The sequence below is a fragment of the Dama dama genome, chromosome 10 (genome assembly GCF_033118175.1).
Source record: "Dama dama isolate Ldn47 chromosome 10, ASM3311817v1, whole genome shotgun sequence".
NCBI classification, from domain to species: Eukaryota; Metazoa; Chordata; class Mammalia; order Artiodactyla; family Cervidae; genus Dama; species Dama dama.
The window spans coordinates 25,824,316-25,843,400 of record NC_083690.1 but is presented as its reverse complement, the minus strand read 5'-3'; the positions used below and the strand labels follow the sequence as shown (position 1 = coordinate 25,843,400).

The 19,085-nt window shown below is 55.3% G+C and overlaps 1 protein-coding gene across 3 annotated transcripts in view; it reads right to left on the bottom strand.

Moving 5' to 3' along the window:
• Positions 1-1,692: 1,692 nt before the first annotated feature.
• IL21R (interleukin 21 receptor) overlaps positions 1,693-19,085 on the bottom strand; it is a 34,407-nt gene continuing 17,014 nt past the window's right edge. The window contains exons 2-9 of one of the 3 annotated variants that reach the window (XM_061153065.1): positions 16,676-16,739; positions 13,247-13,349; positions 9,973-10,172; positions 7,646-7,809; positions 6,420-6,597; positions 5,887-5,980; positions 5,397-5,481; positions 1,693-3,185 (exon numbers count right to left, since the gene is read on the bottom strand). In XM_061153065.1, the coding sequence (XP_061009048.1) occupies positions 2,463-3,185; positions 5,397-5,481; positions 5,887-5,980; positions 6,420-6,597; positions 7,646-7,809; positions 9,973-10,172; positions 13,247-13,349; positions 16,676-16,724 (1,596 nt within the window). In that variant the 5' untranslated portion in view covers positions 16,725-16,739 and the 3' untranslated portion in view covers positions 1,693-2,462. The remainder of the gene's footprint in view (positions 3,186-5,396; positions 5,482-5,886; positions 5,981-6,419; positions 6,598-7,645; positions 7,810-9,972; positions 10,173-13,246; positions 13,350-16,675; positions 16,740-19,085) is intronic. The other 2 variants (XM_061153068.1, XM_061153067.1) reach the window with 2 other exon arrangements.

The window sequence follows — 19,085 nt, the reverse complement described above, 5'->3', positions numbered from 1 at the left end:
GCCAGCTCCTGTCTCCCTTCTGCATCGACTTGTATGAGCTGGGTCCCCTTCAAAGACCCAAAGTGTCGGTGGGGAGCCCTTTCTGGCCCAGGCCAGAGACCCGTGCCCCTCCCTGACCCTGGCCTGCCATCAGCCAGGGTCACAGGTGTCTCCTCCCCCCCACACCTGGGCCCAGAGCTCTGGGTGCTGGAGAGCTGAGCTGCTTCCCCGGAGAGCCTGGGGCTCATGGGGTGCCTGGAACCCCTGGTCTCCCTGAAGGTGTGAAAACCACAGCACACCTTGGCCCAAGCATCTCCGGGGTGACGGCGGGGGGTGGGGAGGACTGCTCACACCTGCAGGAGCTGCGGTTTCACACTTGTGCTCCCTCCTCCATCTGCACCTCGAACATCCTGATCCCAGTCCCACTATTAAGACCATCAATGTTCTAGAACTTTCAGAACCAAGAAATCCCGTGTTCTCTCAGCGACTTCTCCCAACTACCGGCCCCCCACCTTTTACAGAGAAGTCAGAGGAGCCATCAGCAGGATTGACAGGTCAGCCTCGTCCAAAAGCAGAGACAGGCCAGAGCTTCAGGCGCCGCCCTGCAGCCTGACTTTTGGGAAAGACCACGGGCCAGGCAGGGCCAGGCTGGGGCAGAGAGTCCCTCAGGACTCTGAGAACTGGTGGCTGAAACAGACTCCGCTATTTTAACCCTGCTCGGTGGCCTTGAAAAGCCTGCCTCTAAAGGTGAGCACCCTTAGGAGAAAAATGATCTCTTTTCCCTTCTTTTTGTTTTGATTTTTATTTTTATTGGGCTCTAGAGAAGGGGATCGGAGAAAGCAATGGCACCCCACTCCAGAACTCTTGCCTGGAAAACCCCATGGACGGAGGAGCCTGGTGGGCTGCAGTCCATGGGGTCGCTAAGAGTCGGACACGACTGAGCGACTTCACTTTGACTTTTCACTTTCATGCATTGGAGAAGGCATGGCAACCCACTCCAGTGTTCTTGCCTGGAGAATCCCAGGGACGGGGGAGCCTGATGGGCTGCCGTCTATGGGGTCGCACAGAGTCGGACACAACTGAAGCGACTTAGCAGCAGCAGCAGAGAAGGGGATGGGGAATACATATGCAAGTCATTTCCCACTAGGGAGATGTCCATTCTGATTTTCCTGGGATCTTTTTTTCTTTTTTAAAGTAAGAATTGTTTGCAATGTGCAGCACCAATTTCCAGCTCCTGTGAAAAGCTGACGTTCAGTAAGTTGCCTTCAAAATGCCGCAAAGAAGTATTTTCTCAGCATCTTAATTTCACATTTCAGCAGGCTCTCTGACAAACCGTCAAGACCTTGACTTCCTCTAATTCCCCAGGATGAAAAAAGAAGATGCCAGCGACCAGGACCATCGTGTCCTTACTGCCTAGTCCAGTGGCCTTCCCCTCCCACCGTGAGAGGAGGGTCCTCTCCCAGCATCCCAGCACCTGTGTGTACCTAATAAATATCTCTTGGGTGCATAATGGGAACAACAAACGGGCAGCAGGAGCCTGAAAACAAAATCTTGGTTGCTGGGGGGCTGATTCTAAGAAACAAAGCTGGTTTTCAGCCCAGAAGCCCCCAGGTGCCCCTCTGCAGGGCGGGACAGCCCGCAGGTACCTGGGTTGGGTCTGGTTTCTCAGCCCCACCCAACCTCTAGCACAGACCGTGGTCCTGACCACAGAAGGAAGGAAATAGATGTTTATTGAGGGTCTGGGCTGCACACCGTATGTGGGCAAAACCTCTCGGATTTCTCCAGAGGGTAGGTCAGGACACCCACATGGTCCAGACAGGAAACTTCAGCCCAGAGAGAAGTGACTTGCGGAAGATGGCACAGCCAGGAGGTGTCAGAGTCAGGATTCAGAGCTACATCCATCGCCCGCCCCCCCAGTCTCCCCACCCCGCCAATCTTCCCGCCCCCAGGGTCACTGTGGGCTCGCTTGGTCCCCTTTGCCGCCCCCTGCGAGGTGATGGGGAACAGTGTGGACCTTGTGCGGCTGCCAGAGGCAGGACCAGGGGGTGGGGGGCAGTGGGTGCTGGGCTTGTCTGCCCCAGGCAGGGCCCTGGTCCCAACGCGTGACTGGCCTCTTGGCACGTGTCTCGGGGGCCACCCCCACGTGCCTGGGAGGGAGGGCGGCTGTCCTCACGTGCACACAGGCACGTGCCGCTCACATTCATGCATACGGGGAACTCACATCGGCACAGACACACACGTGGCATCACCACGGGCGTGCTCCATGTCCACCCAGGTACGCAGTCCACACACACACACACACACACACACACACACACACACACGCGCGCGCGCGCACACGGCTACGCCAGGGGGTCCCCGAACCCCAGATGCACGCTGTGAACACCAGGCCCAGGGGACCCGTCGGGGAGACCAGGGCTGCAGGCCTCGTCACTCCACAGACCCTGGGGACCCCGTCCGCGGCTTGTGGCTCAGGAGCATCGCTAGCTGGCCTGGGACCCTGGCGGCGTAGGCGGAGGGGCCATGACCACCCACTGTCGGAGGTAGCTCCTAGGGGGTTCCTCGTCCCGGGGGCTGCTGAAGTCACTCCCCACCGGGCTGCCGCAGTCAGAGTCCGCAAAGCCGCTGTCAAATGTGTTCATGTCCAGGCCGACTGGGGGCGAGCCTGCCTCGCTGTCCGACGGCCCGGGTGTCCAATCCGCCTCATCCTCACAGGGCAGCCTTAGCCGGTCAAGGAGGCTGCCGGGCCTCACGGGGCCACTGGCTGAGACGCAGCCACAAGACAGGATCGTGGCCCCCGTGCTCAGGAGTGGGTCCTCGGTGCCCGGCCCCGGCTCCAGGCCGCTGTCCAGGTTCAGGGCAGGGTAGCCATCGTCCTCACAGGTGCAGGGCCAGGCACACAGCCCCTCCGCGTCCACCACGGTCACCGTGTCGATGGACACCAGGCCGTACAGCCGGTCCTTCTCCTGGCTGTAAACCGAGCTGCCCAAGCTGCCGGCGGTGGAGGGCACTGGGCCCCAGGAGCCCGGCTCAGGCGCCCCGTCAGCTTCCACCAGGTCTGCGGGCTCCGGCAGCTCCGTGGGCACCAGCCCCTTGGCTGCACCCTGCAGTGGGCACGAGCTGCACATCTCCAGGGCCAAGTGCACCCCTGGGCCCCAGGGTCTCAGCTCCAGGCTGGAGGCAGTGAAGGGTGTGCCCACCCATTTCTGCAAGAGGAAGGAGCGAGAGTCATGGATGGGAACAGGGAGAAGGGTGCTCAGTCGCTGGATCGTGTCCAACTCTGCGACCCCACGGACTGTAGCCCGCCAGGCTCCTCTGTCCATGAGATTCTCCAGGCAAGAATACTGGAGCGTGTTGCCATTTCCTCCTCCAGGGGATCTTTCCCACCCAGGGACTGAAACTGCAACTCTTGCATCCCCTGCATTGGCAGGTAGATTCCTTACCACTAGGGCCATCTGGGAAGCCCAGGGACAGGGGTGGGCCGTCTACGTATAAACAGACACAGAGACAAGATAGACAGTAAGAGAGACAGAAAGGAAGACTTCAGAATATAGAGAGATGGGGGTGGGGGAGATTAGCACCCCACTGTGTCCCTATTCAGAGATGGTCCCCCCCACTGTCCCTGCATCCCTGGGCCTCAGTTTCCCCACCTGTCGCAAGGAGCCATGGCTCTTGGCAGCCTACAGACGCAGACGATCCACTGCTCATTGGCCTGGAGTCTGTGCGGGTGTGGGGCCAAGACTCCCGAGTCATGGGGACCAAAGGGCAGGAGGGCCTGAGGACTGAGTGTCAGCGCCCCCACCAGGCCTCCTGTTTTATTTTCTTTGGAGAGATTTCTCCAAACCTTGCTGCTCCTGTTTATGTCCTTATGAGGGTGGACATGTGGCCAGGCAGAAGCCCCTCGCTTCTTGGGTCACAGCTGTGTCCCCCAGAGGCTCACGCAGTGCCTGGCAGACAGTGGGCGCCCCCAAAAATGTATATTAAGTAAATGAATGAGCGGAGTGAATCAAGGACCAGCCACTCAGAACGGATAAGGTGGTGGTGGGGGTTCAGTTGCTCAGTCGTGTCCAACTCTTTGCGACCCCATGGACCGCCAGGCTCCTCTGTCCATGGGATTTCCCAGGCAAGAATACTGGAGAGGGTAGCCATTTCCTTCTCCAGGGGATCTCCCTGACCCAGGGATCAAACCTGCATCTCCTGATAAGGGCGGACGGCAAAGATGGACAGAGGCGGCCAGCCTTTAGCTTTAAGGGTCTCCCTGCCCTTGCCTGCTGGGGGTTCCCCTCGTGACACGGGTCTCCATCGAGTCAGCAGAGAACATCCCTGAGGACTGAAATCTCCCAGTTTTGAGCCTCCTTGGTCAGAAAGCTCATCTCAGAACCTGGCTGAGGCCCAGCACCCCTGATCCGAAGTCACTTCTCAGCTGTGTGGCCTTGAACCGGTTACTTGCCCACTAACAGTCCTCACTCCACACAGAGTGGATGTGGGGTTAAACGATAAATTGAATAACATCTGTGGAGCTCCTAGCAGAGCACCCGGTGCACCAGCGAGGGCGATATGAGTCTTGGTAAAACAAACACAGAACAGACGTAAGAGCTGAACTTCAGGGAAAGTGCAGAGGAAAGAGGAAAAGGTTGGTTGGACGTGGGCTGGAACCTAGGCCCCGCCCCTGCCTGTCTCTGAGCCTGAGTCTCTGGTCTCCTGTCTCTGAGCCTGAGTCTCTGGTCTCCTCGTGTCTCCCCTGGGACAATGGAACACCCACCACCCACTCGCAGGGGCTGCTACGAGGGTGAAAGGGTGGAGGCGAGACGGTGCTCCGTGATGGCCAGGCAGCCGGCAGGTCGCACCTCCTGACTTTCAGGCTTGGCTGTAGCAGGCTGTCTGCCCCACCTGCCATCACCACATCCTCTCTGCGGTGGCTGCCGCCTCCGCGGGGGGTGGGGGGGGGTGGGGGGGTGGGTGGCGGTAAATGGGTACAGAGAACCCATGGGTGCTGGCAGCGGGGGTGGGGGCCCCATGTATTTTGCAGGTGGGGCCATTTCCTTCCCAGAAGCTGCTCCCTCCCCACCTCCAGAGCCAGGGTTTCTATGAAAGGACTGGGAGGCCAATCTGGGGCTCAAGGGACCACCTGGCTCACCCTTTGCCCCAGTCTGACTCCTTGGCCTGAGAAATGCTGCAGGATCTTGTTGAACACTCATGCTAACCCTGCTCCATGGGAATTCCTTCCTGCACTTTGTGGATGGAGAGGCTGAAGCCACTTTGTGGATGGAGAGAATGAAGTCTGGCTCCGGGCTGGGCGGGGATCTGGATGTCCCTGACCTACAGGGTGGGGCTGGGGGGTCGAGGTGTGAAGGGAGACGCAAGCTCCCAGAAGGCAAGAGGCTCCAAGGGGCTCTTCACAGGGTGGGGATGCTCACCTTGAAGTCTCCGCTGTGGCCCACGTACAGGGGCTGGAAGAAGGGCTTTGGGCTGGACACCTGCAACCACACCTTTTCCCACGGCCTGGGAAGGTAGAGACCAGGTGAGTCCCCCAGCATCTCCCAGCGGGCAGCGGGGCCTCCTGCTCAGCTGCACCCCAAATGTGTCCTGCGGAAGACTCAGCATCTCCAAGACACAACTCGGGCCCCTCCCTTCCGCCCCTCTGCCCCAGGCCTCAATTTTCACATCTGTAAAATGGGGCAGCGAGTCTCCTGAAGGTGCACAGAGTTAAAAGGCTGGACTGCCGACTGTGTGCTGAGCCAATGCGGCCCCGCTCTGAGCCCTGACTTCCTCCTCTGCCCTCAACTCCACAGGGCTGTGAGGAGGAGTCAGGGAGTGGAGGCCCTGGGGCACTCCAGCTCCTAGAGGTGTCCCCCAAATCCTGGCCCAGGCTGAATCCCTCCCTGCCTCCTTGTGCCCTGGCCTCACCTCCAAGGGACCTTCAGGCCGAAGAAGACCAAGATGAAGCAGACCGGGATGAGCAGGATGGGAACCAGCTGAAGGTACAGGTCTCCCTTTCTCTCTGGGAAGGAAGCAAACACTGGGTGACATTGGTTGACCTTTATGAGAGGCCTTGCGGGTGTGGGGGGGCACTGGGTCCAGGCTGGAGGGGAAGAGGGCGGGAAGGCTGCTGGTGCCTCACAGTGGGAGGGACCTGGGTCCAACCCCCACCCTAGGCAAGTGATTTTAATCTCTTGGAGCCTCCTTTCTGTCATCTGCAAAATGGGCACAATAATTCCCACTTCACAGATGTATTGGGGGGACCAAACGCCCTGCTGGGAGACGTGCCTGGCACCCAATGTAGGGCCTGGCAAGCAGGGGCCCTAGAAATGCTGTGGAGTGGCAACAAGCAGGCGCAGGACTCAGTGGGTACCCTCCAGCCAGGCTCGGGGTGGCTGCACTAGGACAAGATCTAGTACAAGGAGTGGGTGTCCATTCATCCATCCCTGTTTCACTTCTACCTTCCGGCTGGGTGTGAAAGACGACTGGGTCGCTCCACTCGCTCCAGGTCCCCTGGAAGGAGGAACCAGGGCTGGGCCCTGCCCGCACCTGCAGCTCGTAGCTTGTGCCGTTGTGGAACTCCAAGGGGAGGAGAAGGATGCTTCTGGAGTCCTCTGAGACCAGCTTTCTCCCTGGACTCTGTTGGCACAGGGAAAGGATGCACCTGAGTCATGAACCCCCAGTCCAGCCCCGCCCCCCAGCAGAACCATCCTCCACCAGCCCCCACAAAAGGGGCGGAGTCTCTCCCAAAAAGTCTCCGCCCCCTCCACAAGAATCAAGTCCCAGTCTGAGTTCTGGCCACTCCTGCCTGGGCAGGACAGACCCATGGCCTCCCTAAGATATAGTGCTCTGTCCTGTTTCTCTCTGATCCAAGCTCATCCACTCACAGTCCTGGCAGGGGACCCTTCCTGGCTGGGCTTGGAAATGTCCCAGGAGCAGCAGTGACCATTCCTGTGAATATTTAACTGGCAGCATTCCAGACCTTGGGCACTTCTGTAATTCTTCAACAGCAGGTATTTTCCATAGTGGGCATTTCTGGGCATCTGTAACTACAGGCATCTTAGCAACCGATGCCTTCGGAAGTCTTCCATTGGGGACAGTCTGAACAATGGCATTTATGAAAGTCTTCAACTGGGACCATTCTAAAGGATGGATAATTCTAGATACTCTTCAGCTGTGACTGTTCTAAACATCAGGCCATTCTGGAACTCTTCAACATTCTAAACAAAGAACACCTTCAGAAGCCTTCACGTTTGAAACAACAGTCCCTCTGAACTTCCTTGGTTATAGATGCTTCTGGAAGTCTCCAGCGGTGGCCATTCTAAGTATACAGGGACAGTTCTAGGCTGCCCCATTTCTGAACCTTCTCCTACTGTGACAGAACTAGACTTGAGATAGAACCAGGGATGGTGCTGATCCCTTCCTCTTTGGCACGCTCATAGAAGAGGACACAGGGGCAGGAAGGAAGGAATTTTAAGGGGTCTCCTACCCTGGGGAAAAATGAGACGAGGGCAGCATGGAGTGAGAGAGCGCCAGGGACAGCGTCCATCCCTGGCGAGTCCTTGGTTTCCGCTCTGGACCGTGAATTACAGACTCACCTGTGGCTGCCCCGCTTCCCGCCTGGATGCTCTGCACAGCCCGTGCCCCCGCCCCCGACCCCCTCCACCCAGTCCTCTGAGGGCCTCACCAGAGCCCAGGGTTCTCCAACCTTCCTGTACCGCAGCTCATACTGAAGTTTATCCTTCAGCGCGTAGACACGGTCCCTGGGAATGAAACTGGAATCGGAACTCCAAGAGACGTTATAACATCCAGAGAAGTTCACGGTCACGTTGAAAGGGGGAGATGGCTTGACTTACAGGAAAAAGCCAGAAAGAGAAAATTGGGATGAGATTTTGCAGCAACTGAGAAGGATGTGGTGATGGGAATAAATTCCCTTATGCCTGATTCATTCCTGATGAGATGAAGACCAGTGACCCTGAATGACTTGGGGTGAAGCACCCCGTCTCTGGGCCTTAGTTTACTCACCTGAGAAATGGGAGATTTAGATGAGATTGGGTTGCAAACTCAACCCAGCTGGGCAGGGGACAAGACAGATGACACAGATTCGGAGACCAAGCCCTCCTAGCCTCAAGGGAGATGCTACCCCTCGAGGGGGCAAGAATGCAGACCGGTGGTGGCCATGGGGGAAAAAAACCAAGACCCACATGTTCTCCATGTCTGTTCTTTTAACTTTAGCTTCCTTGAGAAGTCAAGAGACTGTAATTAGCATCATGCTAATTAATTAGCATGAATTATGCTAATGATGGAAATTACCACCTCAGAGTGCCTGCGGGGCTGCTCTGCAGTTTGGGCCCTGGGGATGTGATGTGCATGCTGTCATCTGGACATTTTCTGGAAAGTGTAGGAGCAGGGATCTGAGTCACCACCCCACGCCCTCTAGGGCTCTGTGATCCTGCTTGCCACCCACCCCTGTCTCGGGGAATCTTAGCTCCTTGAGACAGAGGTTTTGTCCTCCGGTCAATGCTGGGTCCGCAGCTCCTAGGTCAGAGCTGGTGCACAGTAGACTCTCAAGAGATGCTTGTGAAACCAACGAGCATCCCCGCCAGGGATTTCAAACAGCAACTCTGAAGCCGCGGACCACTCCGCACCACAAACTGTCACGGGGGAAGGCAGAGCTCGGGAGGTGGTGGGGGGCGGGGGGCGTTTCATGGTCCCCTGGGACTGGAAATGCTTCCAGGCCCTCTCCTCTTTCCCCCAGGCCAACGGAGGCCTGGTTTTCCACTTTGGGTGGTATGGACCAGAGCCCGGGATCAGGGATGGGGTCAAGGATAGGGGTCCAGGGCCCAGGAGGAGAAAGGGGCCTGGGGGTGGGGGAGAACACTGCCCCCTGCCAAATCTGGGCACAGGCCTGGCTTCAGACCCTGGCAGGGAGGGGGAGGCAGGGCCAGAGGGAAAAGTTACTTGGAGCCCCGCTGTGAGGTGGGGGGGGCAGTGGGGCAGTCCCTTCTCCTCTGCAGGGGCAGGGGGAGGCTTGCTGTCTGCCCGGCTCTCTCAGAGGGGCAGGGGGGCACCCCTGCTCTGTGAACGCTTGGACCTGCGTGGCTGAGAGAGCATGCGGGCACCCGTGCCCATGTAGGAGCGAGCATGTGGGCAAGTGTCCAGGCTGGATAGGCCGAGGGTGGGTGGGACACCCCTGCGTATGTTCGAGGGTGTATTTATGAATGTGTGTATGTGAGAGAGAGACTGGGTGTGTCTGGGTGTGTGTGAAGCTTTGTTCACACCTTGTGTGGGGTGACACCCACAGTGAAATGATCCAAACCTGGACCCCCAGGGTGTGAATGACAGACACCTTCTCACCCCGCCCCCCACCCCACCGTTGGGGATCCAGGGCCAGAAACTCCCAAACCGCAGAGGCCGGGCCTTCCCAAGGAAGGCAGGACTCTCTTAGCAGTCTATGTTTGCATGCCTCTGGGCACGGGACTCTTATCCTCTCTCCCTGGAAATCTCACTTCAGACACACCAGGACCCAACCTGGTTCTGGACCCAGAGAGACAACTGCTTCCACCAGCTGGGCCCCTTCTGCCTGTGGACTCCCACCTACCCCCAGCCTGGAGGGAGATGCCTAGCCTCACAGAGCCAATGAATGGGAGAAAACTCAGTGAGGTTTTTCTCTTGGGATCCAATGTCCCCCATAATCCGAACAGAATCCCTAAGAGTCAGGGTTCAAAGGACCCTCACTCTATAAATAGGGAAGCAGTCCAAGGTGACAGACAGGCAGGGGCTGAACCAGAACTGGAGGCCAAGGTCCTGGGTCCCAGTCCAACTCGTATCCATAACCCTGCTGCCTCTCTTTGGTTAAGACTCAAGCCTACTGATTGACCCATCACACTATAGCAAAAAGAACTCGAAGGAGAGGGAAGAACATAAGACAGGTCAGCCTTGAGGGTGGGCCTGGGGGGCCAGCTTAGTGACCATGCATTCTCCTAAGCTCTCTGGGGTCTGAGAGATACTCACTGTTCTCAGCCAGCAAAAAGCTGCGACACTCCTGGGAGTAGTTGCCAGATGGGTCTGTCATGCTCACGTTGAATAAGTCGTCACCCATGAAGAGGAACACATTCATGCGGCACGTGTACTCCGCATGGGTGGCATTGTGGGTGGACCGGAGGAGGCTGCAGGAGGTGACCTCATCCTGCAGTTCTTCATATGTGTCATACCTTCAAAGACAGAGCAGCCAGTCATAGCTGGAGGCCAGCAGGGCTCAGGGCTCAGGGTCAGGGCCCAAGCCCAGAATCTTGGGGCTGGGAGGGATTTGAGGTGAGGCTGGGGGGTTACTTGGCCCAGCTGTTCCTTTCCCAGGGAAGATATTCCTTCCCTGAAGCAGCCCTGATGGACTGTGTCCAGGCCTGACTTAGATGCCTCCAGGGGATCAGGAACTCACTACCTCCCTTAAGAGCAGGCATGCATACGTGCTCAGTCGTTTCTGTTGTGTCCGACTCTGCGACCCTATGGACTGTAGCCTGCCAGGCTCTCCTGTCCATGGGATTCTCCAGGCCAGAATACTGGAGTGGGTTTCCAGGGCCTCCTCCAGGGGATCTTCCAGACCCAGGGATCAAACCCGTGTCTCCTGCATTGGCAGGCAGATTCTTTACCACTGAGCCACTGGGGAAGCCCCATTCGAGAGCAGTAGCTTTTAACTTTGGAAATTTGGGTCATTCTTTCCTGGACTGAGTCTAAATATATCCCTGTCAGTTCCATCAACTGGATCACTGTCCTAGAGGAAGGAAGCTAAGCATTTCAAGTCTCCCTGTTGCCCGCTTTCTGTCCCACATCCGATGCGTACCTAACAAGTGCTGTCCTCAGGGCCAAGATAAGAGCCAATTGAACTTTACCCCCTGCTTTGGGTGGCCTTCCAGGAATGCTGTTGGTATAAAGTTAGGGCGAAATGCTCTGGCTTTTTAACTGCCAGTGAGCAGAAACAGTGGGTTTTGAAGTATACATAGGAGTTCACCAGATATTTATTCCCCTACCTACCACTTCAGGCTATGAACATGATCACCCTCCAGGGGTAATATGGAGGCATGGACTCAGTTCTCTGGCAAGTATTTGCTGGAATAGAAACTTCTGCTGAAAAAAAAAGGGGGGGGTGTCTCCAAGACTCTTAGACTGCATCCAGGGGGACCTTTAAAAATTCCCTGTCACCTCCATGCCTAAAATCCTCAGGTAGCTTCTCACCACCCACACAATAAAAGCTGGCCCCCGCCTACCTCTCCCCTCCTTCCCTGGTGATTCTCCCTCACCCTGGCTCACCCTGCTGCAGCCACACTGACCTCCTCCCTATTCCTCGAACTCACCAGCCTGTCCCCACCTCAGGACCTTTGCACATGTGCTACCCTCTGCCTGGAATGCCCTCTTCCCCAGCTCCCTGACTACCTCCTTCTCACCCAGAGAGGCCTGGCCAGACCACCCTGGCTAAAGCGCTCTCCCCCCCCATGTTGCTGACTCTCTACTCCAGGGTCAAGATGCCTGGGCTTTAAAGCACTCAGTCTCAGAACGTATCCTGTCGGCTGTTTATGTGTTTATTGTCTGTCTTCCCTGCAGTGTGTCAGCTACAGGGCAGTTGGGACTTTGTCAGTCTTGGGCTCTACTGAGCCCCCAGTGCCTGCGAATGTCTGGCAAGATCTTAATAAATATGTTCTGAAGAAGTAAGTGAATGAATGAATGAATTGGTGACGACAGAATGAAAGCCATCTGTTTTCTATCCTGAGCAGTATATTGACAAAGACTCTCCTTGACCAGGCTCAGCTCAGGCTCCTTGGAACTCTCTCCTCAACTAGGGGCTGATTTTGGGGCACTGGCTAATTTCAGCAAGAATCCTGCTAAGTCAGCTTAGCCAGAATCGTCCATCCTTCATAACTGGTCAATTTCTTCATCCTCTGCCATTGCCCACGTGATGTCTGATCACACTGGGCTGCCATCAGTTTAGGTCAGTTTATCTGGAAGCCCAATGACCCCTGATGTTTCCTCTTAGTGTTTTTCCATCCTCTGCCCTTCTTGGCTATAATAAATTCCCAGTTTTCCTTGCAGAATTCTGAGTCCAATCTCTCTTCCCCACACCAAAACCCCCGGCCCCTACACCTATCATGATGGTCTTGAATAAAATCTGCCTTGGGACTTCCTTGGTGGTCCAGTGGTTAATAATCTTCCTTCCAGGGCAGGGGGTGTAAGTTCGATCCCTGCTCCGGGAACTAAGTTGCCATGGGGCAAATAAGCCCGTACACTGCAACTAGAGAGAAGCCCATGCATCACAACAAAGAACCAGCGCAGCCAATCTTTTTTTTTAATCTAAAAATAAATAAATAAAATAAAAGCATGACCCCCTCATTCTGTTTTAAAAAATAAAGTGAAAAAAAAATACACCTTACCATTTTTAACAAGTGCAATAAACAATGTTTTCTTTAGCATTGTGCACTAATAGGGACCCGTGGATCTTGGAGTCAGACTGCTTATGTTTGAATCTCAGCTCCACCATTCACTGGCTGTGTGACCTTGGGCAAACTGCATAACCTCTCTGAACCCTAGTGTCCTCATTTGTAAAATGGGAGTAATAATTATGAGAATCAGAAGTGATCATTCATGTGAAGCATAGCAGGATGTTCGGCAGGTATTCAGTGTTCAAGACAGTCGTGGGAGTCTGGTCATCCTGAAGTCTCAAAACCACAGTCAGGCCTGTGTGGGCAAGAGAGTATGGTCTCTGTAGCCCTGCTTACTGGACGAGTCTCAGGAGCCCTGTGTGAACATCTGTAAGATGGGCAGACTGATTCCCAGACCACAGGCAGTGCTTCTCAGATCATGGTCCCAGATCATGGTTCTCAGCCCACAGTGGAACCAAGTGCTATTGGTGAAAGGGCTGAGTGAACCCCCATTAAGTGGCAGATATTTTTAAATTGCTTAACTACCTGCTAGGAGTGCTTCCCTGGTGGCTCAGTAGTAAAGAATCTGCCTGCCAATGCAGGAGATATGTGTTCGATCCCTGGGTTGGGAAGATCCCCTGGAGAAGGAAATGGCAACCTACTCCAGTATTCTTGCCTAGGAGATCCAGACCAAGGAGACTGGTGGGCGACAGTCCATGGGATCGCAAAAAAAGACACAGAGACTACAGAACAACAAAACCTGCCAGGCACCCAGTCGATCCAATTCAACCCGAGGTCTCTGCTGGTCCTGCCTCATCCCAGCCCTCCAGGGCTGCCCTGAATAGCATCTGCAGGGCTGGCGAGGCCCAGCCACTTACCAGGTGAGGGTGAGCGAGTCGGGCTGCCCGGCCCACGTCTCCAGGATGCAGGTGATAGTCTCCACATAATCGGTGTAGCAGACGAGGTTGGAGCAGCCCCAGGCTGGAGGGTCAGGGGAGACAGAGGCCTTGGTGGGGGGGTTGGGCGGGGGCTGCAGGGCTCACCACCCCCTAACCCCCCCTTGAGAGCTGGACGGTGAGGGGAAGCAGGGGTCCCTGGGCCATGATGAATATGATGATTCAAAGGCCACTGAGATGAAGGACTGGGGCAAGGGGGGGTTCTTGCCACCTGAGAATTCTGTTTTTGAGCCTCCCAAAATTTTGAGGCTGGCTGTGAGGATGAGATTCCTAAACTAAGCAGGTCCCCACCCTGGGCTCTCTCCACAAGCCCCGTGTCCAGACACCAGCTCATCATCCCTCCTGGCCAGCCGTCCTCTCACGGTGGCACATCCTGAACGCCCAAGATGCCAGATGAATCTGCACATCCCGCGAGAGGGATTCATGCAGCCAATGGGAGACAGGGAGGAGCCTTCTATTCCCCTGCAGTTGGTCTCAGACAGGACAAAGACCTCGGTGACCTGGAAGTGCACTGAGGGAGCAAGAAGGCTTCAGAAAACTGAGAGGCCCTTGAATATATTTGCCAAAATGTATGTATCCTACTACCCAAAGCACCACCACCAAGGTGGCACAGGTCTGGCCCTCTCAGGCAATTTTGTTGGAAGATGTCATACTCTCCCACCTCCAATGTCAATTGCTTCACTTTGGTTCTAAAAACATAGGTCCAACCACAATTTAAATTTTGGTAAGTGCTTGACAAAATCCACTTAAGTTTTAGTCCGGTTTTGTTTTGTAAGATCAAGTGCCAACACTACTGTTCCCCCACCCCCACATCCCTACAATTTACCAGAAATCTGTTCCCCTTTTAAGTGGATTCACTCTTAGTGGCTTTTTCCTATTTTTCCTTGACTAATGAAGATCCAGAGGATGGGAGTACATTCCTCCCAGGGCTCCGTCTAGCTCAGAAGCTGGTTTCGGGGCCAAGAACATTGTTGCTGGAAACAGCTTTTATTTCTAATCCCACCACTATTTTATGGTCTTCCCTGATGGCTCAGCTGGTAAAGAATCTGCCTGCAATGAGGGAGACCCCTGGGTTCGATCCCTGGGATGGGAAGATCCCCTGCAGAAAGGAAAGGCTACCCACTCCAGTATTCTGGCCCGGAGAATTCCACGGACTGTATAGTCCATGGGGTGGCAAAGAGTCGGACACGACTGAGCGACTTTCACTCTCCTTTCACCGTTTTACAGATGAGAATACTGAAGCTCTGAGATTGGGCTATGCCTCCTGTCTCTCTGGTCTGGGCTGATGAAACCCAGGAAAGGCAGAAGCTAATCTCTGCTGGTCCTTTACATCCGCACACATGGCAGACATTGCTAATCAATCACAGCACTCTCCAGTGGGTGTGGCCTCAGAACCCTCCGCACCTTTGAGAAGGCTTCCGGCAGACATTAGCAAGGGATCTGAGATGTGGAAACCGATCCTATTCTAGGAGGAGGCGTCCTTTGTGGAGGAACACAGGCCCTGTCGGTGGGCACGGAAGGGCGAGTTCAGATAATTTGTGGAGAAAAGAGGACAGATTTGGGCAGGACCCAAACCCATGTGGCCGTGTCCTCTCTGGTTCGTATCCTGGTTATTCTCTCTCAGGGCTCCAGCGCTTGGAGGGGAGCTGCCATTCCTGGGTAAGCTCGAGGCCACCAAGGGACGGCTACTGTTGTTCAGCCACTAAATCACGTCCAACTCTTTTGCGATCCCATGGACTGTATCCCCTCCAGTTTCTCTGACCATGGGATTTTCCCAGGCAAGAATACTGGAGTGGGTTGCCATTTCCTCCTCCAGGGGATCTTCCCGACCCAGGGGTCGAACCTGCGTCTCCTGCATTGGCAGGCAGGTTCTTTACCACTGAACCACCTGGGAAGCCCTTACCAAGGGACAGTGAGTGAAGCTGCTCAGTCGTGTCCGACTCTTTGCGACCCCATGGACTGTAGCCTACCACACTGCTCCATCCATGGGATTTTCCAGGCAAGAGTACTGGAGTGGGTTGCCATTGCGTGTCTCAAACTTGGAATGAAACACTGAGGAGGGGACAGCAGTCCCAGAAACCAGCATGGAGGTGGCATCAGGGACCAGAAGGAGTAAAACCCCAATCGCCTGGTCAGTACCCTGAGCCCTGGGCAGAGAGCCCCAGGGCCACTCTCCCTCCACCCCCACCCCCACCCCACAGGGTTATCACAGCATGTGGGAGGCAGTGGGGACTATGGAAAGTGGACACGTGACATGGACACGTGACTCACAACACCTCCGAGTCCCTGTTAGTAATCTGGGGACACTGGCTCCTTGAGGGGGGTGTGTGTGTGGAGGTATTTAGATGCTATCATGATGGGGCAGCCCACGCCGCCTGCACGAGGCACTCAGCCAGTAAAAGCAGTTAAGACCACGGGAATCGGCAGATTTGGGAACCGATCCCAGCTCTGCAACTGCCTGCCTGTGTGGCCATGGACCTGCCCCCGCCCCCTCTCTAAGCCTTAGCTTCCTCAGCTGAGGACTGGGCATCAGGGCCGCAGGAACTTCACAGGCTGCCCAGCGGCGCCTGGGACACAGCAGGGGCTTGGAACTTATGCCCGCAGGGTGGGGAGCGGCAGCGGGTGACCTAAAGGCCCTTTAGAGCCAGGGCTGCTGACCACTCAGAAAGGAAAAACAAAGGAGTCTGACATCTGTTTCCTGACGGAGCTATTTGAAGCTCTGGGTCTTTCGGTAAAAACCGGAGAGAAATGCCCATGAGTCAGCAGAGCCGCGGCAGAGGGCACCCCCGCCCTGCCCCCAGTCTAGCCCCTATTTGAGCCTGTGTGCTGTGTCCCGCCTCCTCCAGCCAGGCTTCCTGGATCTCTCAGCCCCAGCTCTGCCCCCAAGTCTAACTCCTGGCCTCTCCCAGCTCAGCGCTTAACATCTCCGGGGAATATCAGTGCCAGCACTGGACCCAGGGATTGTTGAAAACCATCTCCTAGGAGATGAGGAGAAACTGAGGTTAGACCACAGGCAGGACTTTCTCCCTCCAAGAATTGGGAGCTGGCCAAGGCAGAGAGCCATAGAGATGAAGGATGAAGTCTCTTATCCTCCCCCCCACTCAGCCTCCGCAGTCAGTGAGACCTGGAGACCCAGGACGGTGGGCTGGACCACGTGGGACTTGCGTGAACCCCTTCTAGATGGTGGAGCTCTCTGGTTGGATGGGTTCTGGTTGATGCAGAGAGGGCTGCTGCACCCGTGTCAGCTGTAAGTGGAAGGATGCTACAGGCTCCGACCCTCTAGCCCTGCCCTGCAGCCTACAAAGCCAGCGCGGCCGCTGCCTACCTGCAGAACTCGGGGCAGCTACTTACCTCCCTGGAGCATTAGCAGGAGCAAAGTCGCAGCCCAGGCACTCGGCATGCTGCCTCCCAGAGCCTGGAAGAGACACACAGTGAGAGGGTGAGCCTGGGGTCCAGAGACCGCGGGACCCTGGACCGCCCCACTCTGGTCCGCATCCCTCCTTTGGAAGACTTGCCTCTGAGTTTCTTGGATTTGTTTATGAAAAAACAACAACAACAAGTGTTTGAGGAGCCCGTGGCTGCTCCCAAGCGTTCCTGTCCTTTAGAAGTGGCCGATCTGCACCCCCAGGGTCCCTCCCCACTTCTCCCCCGCCTTCTTCCTGGGCACCCAGCACAGTCACAAGTGAGAGGGGGATGGAAAGGGGGAGGAGCTCGCTCTTCAGAGATTCCGATAAACCTGTTGCTATAGCACGTGTCTGTATTTATCCATCTAGATAAGAAAGGGGAAAGTGGCTTGGAAAGTTGTATTTGATAAGCAGCGATATTTCCTACCCATGAAATCCCCATGTTGATGTTAGCCCAATTACTTGGCTTCTTGTTGCTCTTGTTCAGTTGTGTCTGACTCTTTCCGACCCCATGGACTGCAGCACACCAGGTTTCCCTGAATTGGCTTCTCATTGAATAACAAATCCAAGATTAGACCACAAAGGAGACCACTACCGAATACTAAAATAAGCTTAGCCTGATAACTCAACCACAGAGCCTGCCTGGGTGAGCCCCCCAGGAAGCACCAGGGAACTCAGCCTGAGCGCATGCAGGTGCCGTGGACTCCCTGATCTGCGTGAGATGGAGAAGAGACTTCTTTGGAGACCCGAGTCAGCCTGTCCAGGAAAAGCAGACTTTGGTACCCTGGGCAGAGGAAAAACTCACCAGGCTGGCACTTTGCCAGCTGCACCCTCAGTTCTGTGTCTGCGTGGGAAGGTACCAGTCAGAGCCTGCTTACATGGCTTGCAGGATCTTATTTCCCTGACCAGGGATTGACCCTGGGCTCATAGCAGGGAAAGCATCAAGTCCTAACCACTGGCCCGCCAGGGAGTTCCCTCCCCAACACACTTTAAAATGAATAACATCACTGTTCAAATAAAATAATGTTGGCACAGATAGTATTCAAATCTGCTTTAAGGAGCTCTGCTCGTGCCTGGCTCCACGCCCTGGAGGAGTCTGATCATCATGCTTTAGGGATCTGGCTTCCCGTTAGAGAAGGTGGAGTGTGTGTCTGCCCGTCACTGGTGTATCCACACCTCTGACTCCAGCCTCAGCACAGAGCCTGGAATGGCTCTGTCCACATCGCTCCCAGCGGCTCCATCTGGGGCCAGAGGAAAAAGCACAAGAGCCTTTGCCAATTTCAAGGTCCCTCATTCCTCAGCTTTGCACCAATGACAAACAAGCCCCTGGGGAAGGGGGGATGTTTCTGCTGCTTCTGTCTTCCTGGCATCTCTTCTCCTTTTACGAACAGCCCCTCAAACTGAAGCTGACTTGAACCAGGGTGCGCACCCAATCCAGCCCTGACCAGGAAAGCACTCCACCCACCTGGTCAAGTGAAGGGATCAGACACAGAAACCAACCCAGGCAAGGCCAATGAGAGCCATCTTGGAATTTCTTCTAGAACTCTATTAAGAGGTAATCTTTTGGGAGCCTGCTAGAAGCTGGTAGCTATCTTTGTCACCTCTTGGTGGTGGTGGTTTAGTCACTAAGGCATGTCTGACTCTGGCGACCCCATGGGCTGTAGCCTGCCAGGTTCCTCTGTCTATGGAATTCTCCAGGTCAAGAATACTGGAGTGGGTTGCCATTCTCTTCTCCATTGTCATCTCTTAGAGAAATGTCAATCCTGAGAAATACAGATCCAGAGTTCCCATGGCAGTACTTGAGGGCCTGGATCCAGCTATATCTGATGTCCACACCTGGATTTGACATACACCAAAACCCCCCACCTATTTGGCAGAATTATTTTTCTGTGGCTTGCCATCTAAGATACCTGAAACAGTGGAACAGAACAAAGAGCCCCAATTTGTGGCCAGAGCATCTTGGAGCAAATAATAGCTCTTCTCTGGCTTTTCTAGCTCTCTGACCTCAGTTATCATCTCTAAACTGGGGACAGGAATGCACACGGCACCTGGCAGTTAAGAAGAGTCAGTGGGAAAGCAGACGCGGCAGTGCTCTGTGAACCGTAAAGTGCTGTCCAAGGGGGCTGGGTTCTTGCTCTTCCTGGCCAGTTGCTCTGAATTGCTCAGCAGTCTCCAGCATCCCAGGCCCCTTCATGCCTCCATGACTTTGCATGAGACAAGTTCCTGTGCTGAGTCTGCTTTTTAGACACCTCCCCCCACCCCACTCAGTCTTCATGGCCCACCTGCTCTATCCCTGCATCCATGAAGCTATGCTGGAATGTTCTAGAACTCCTGCCACTTACTGCCTTCAAGGTTCT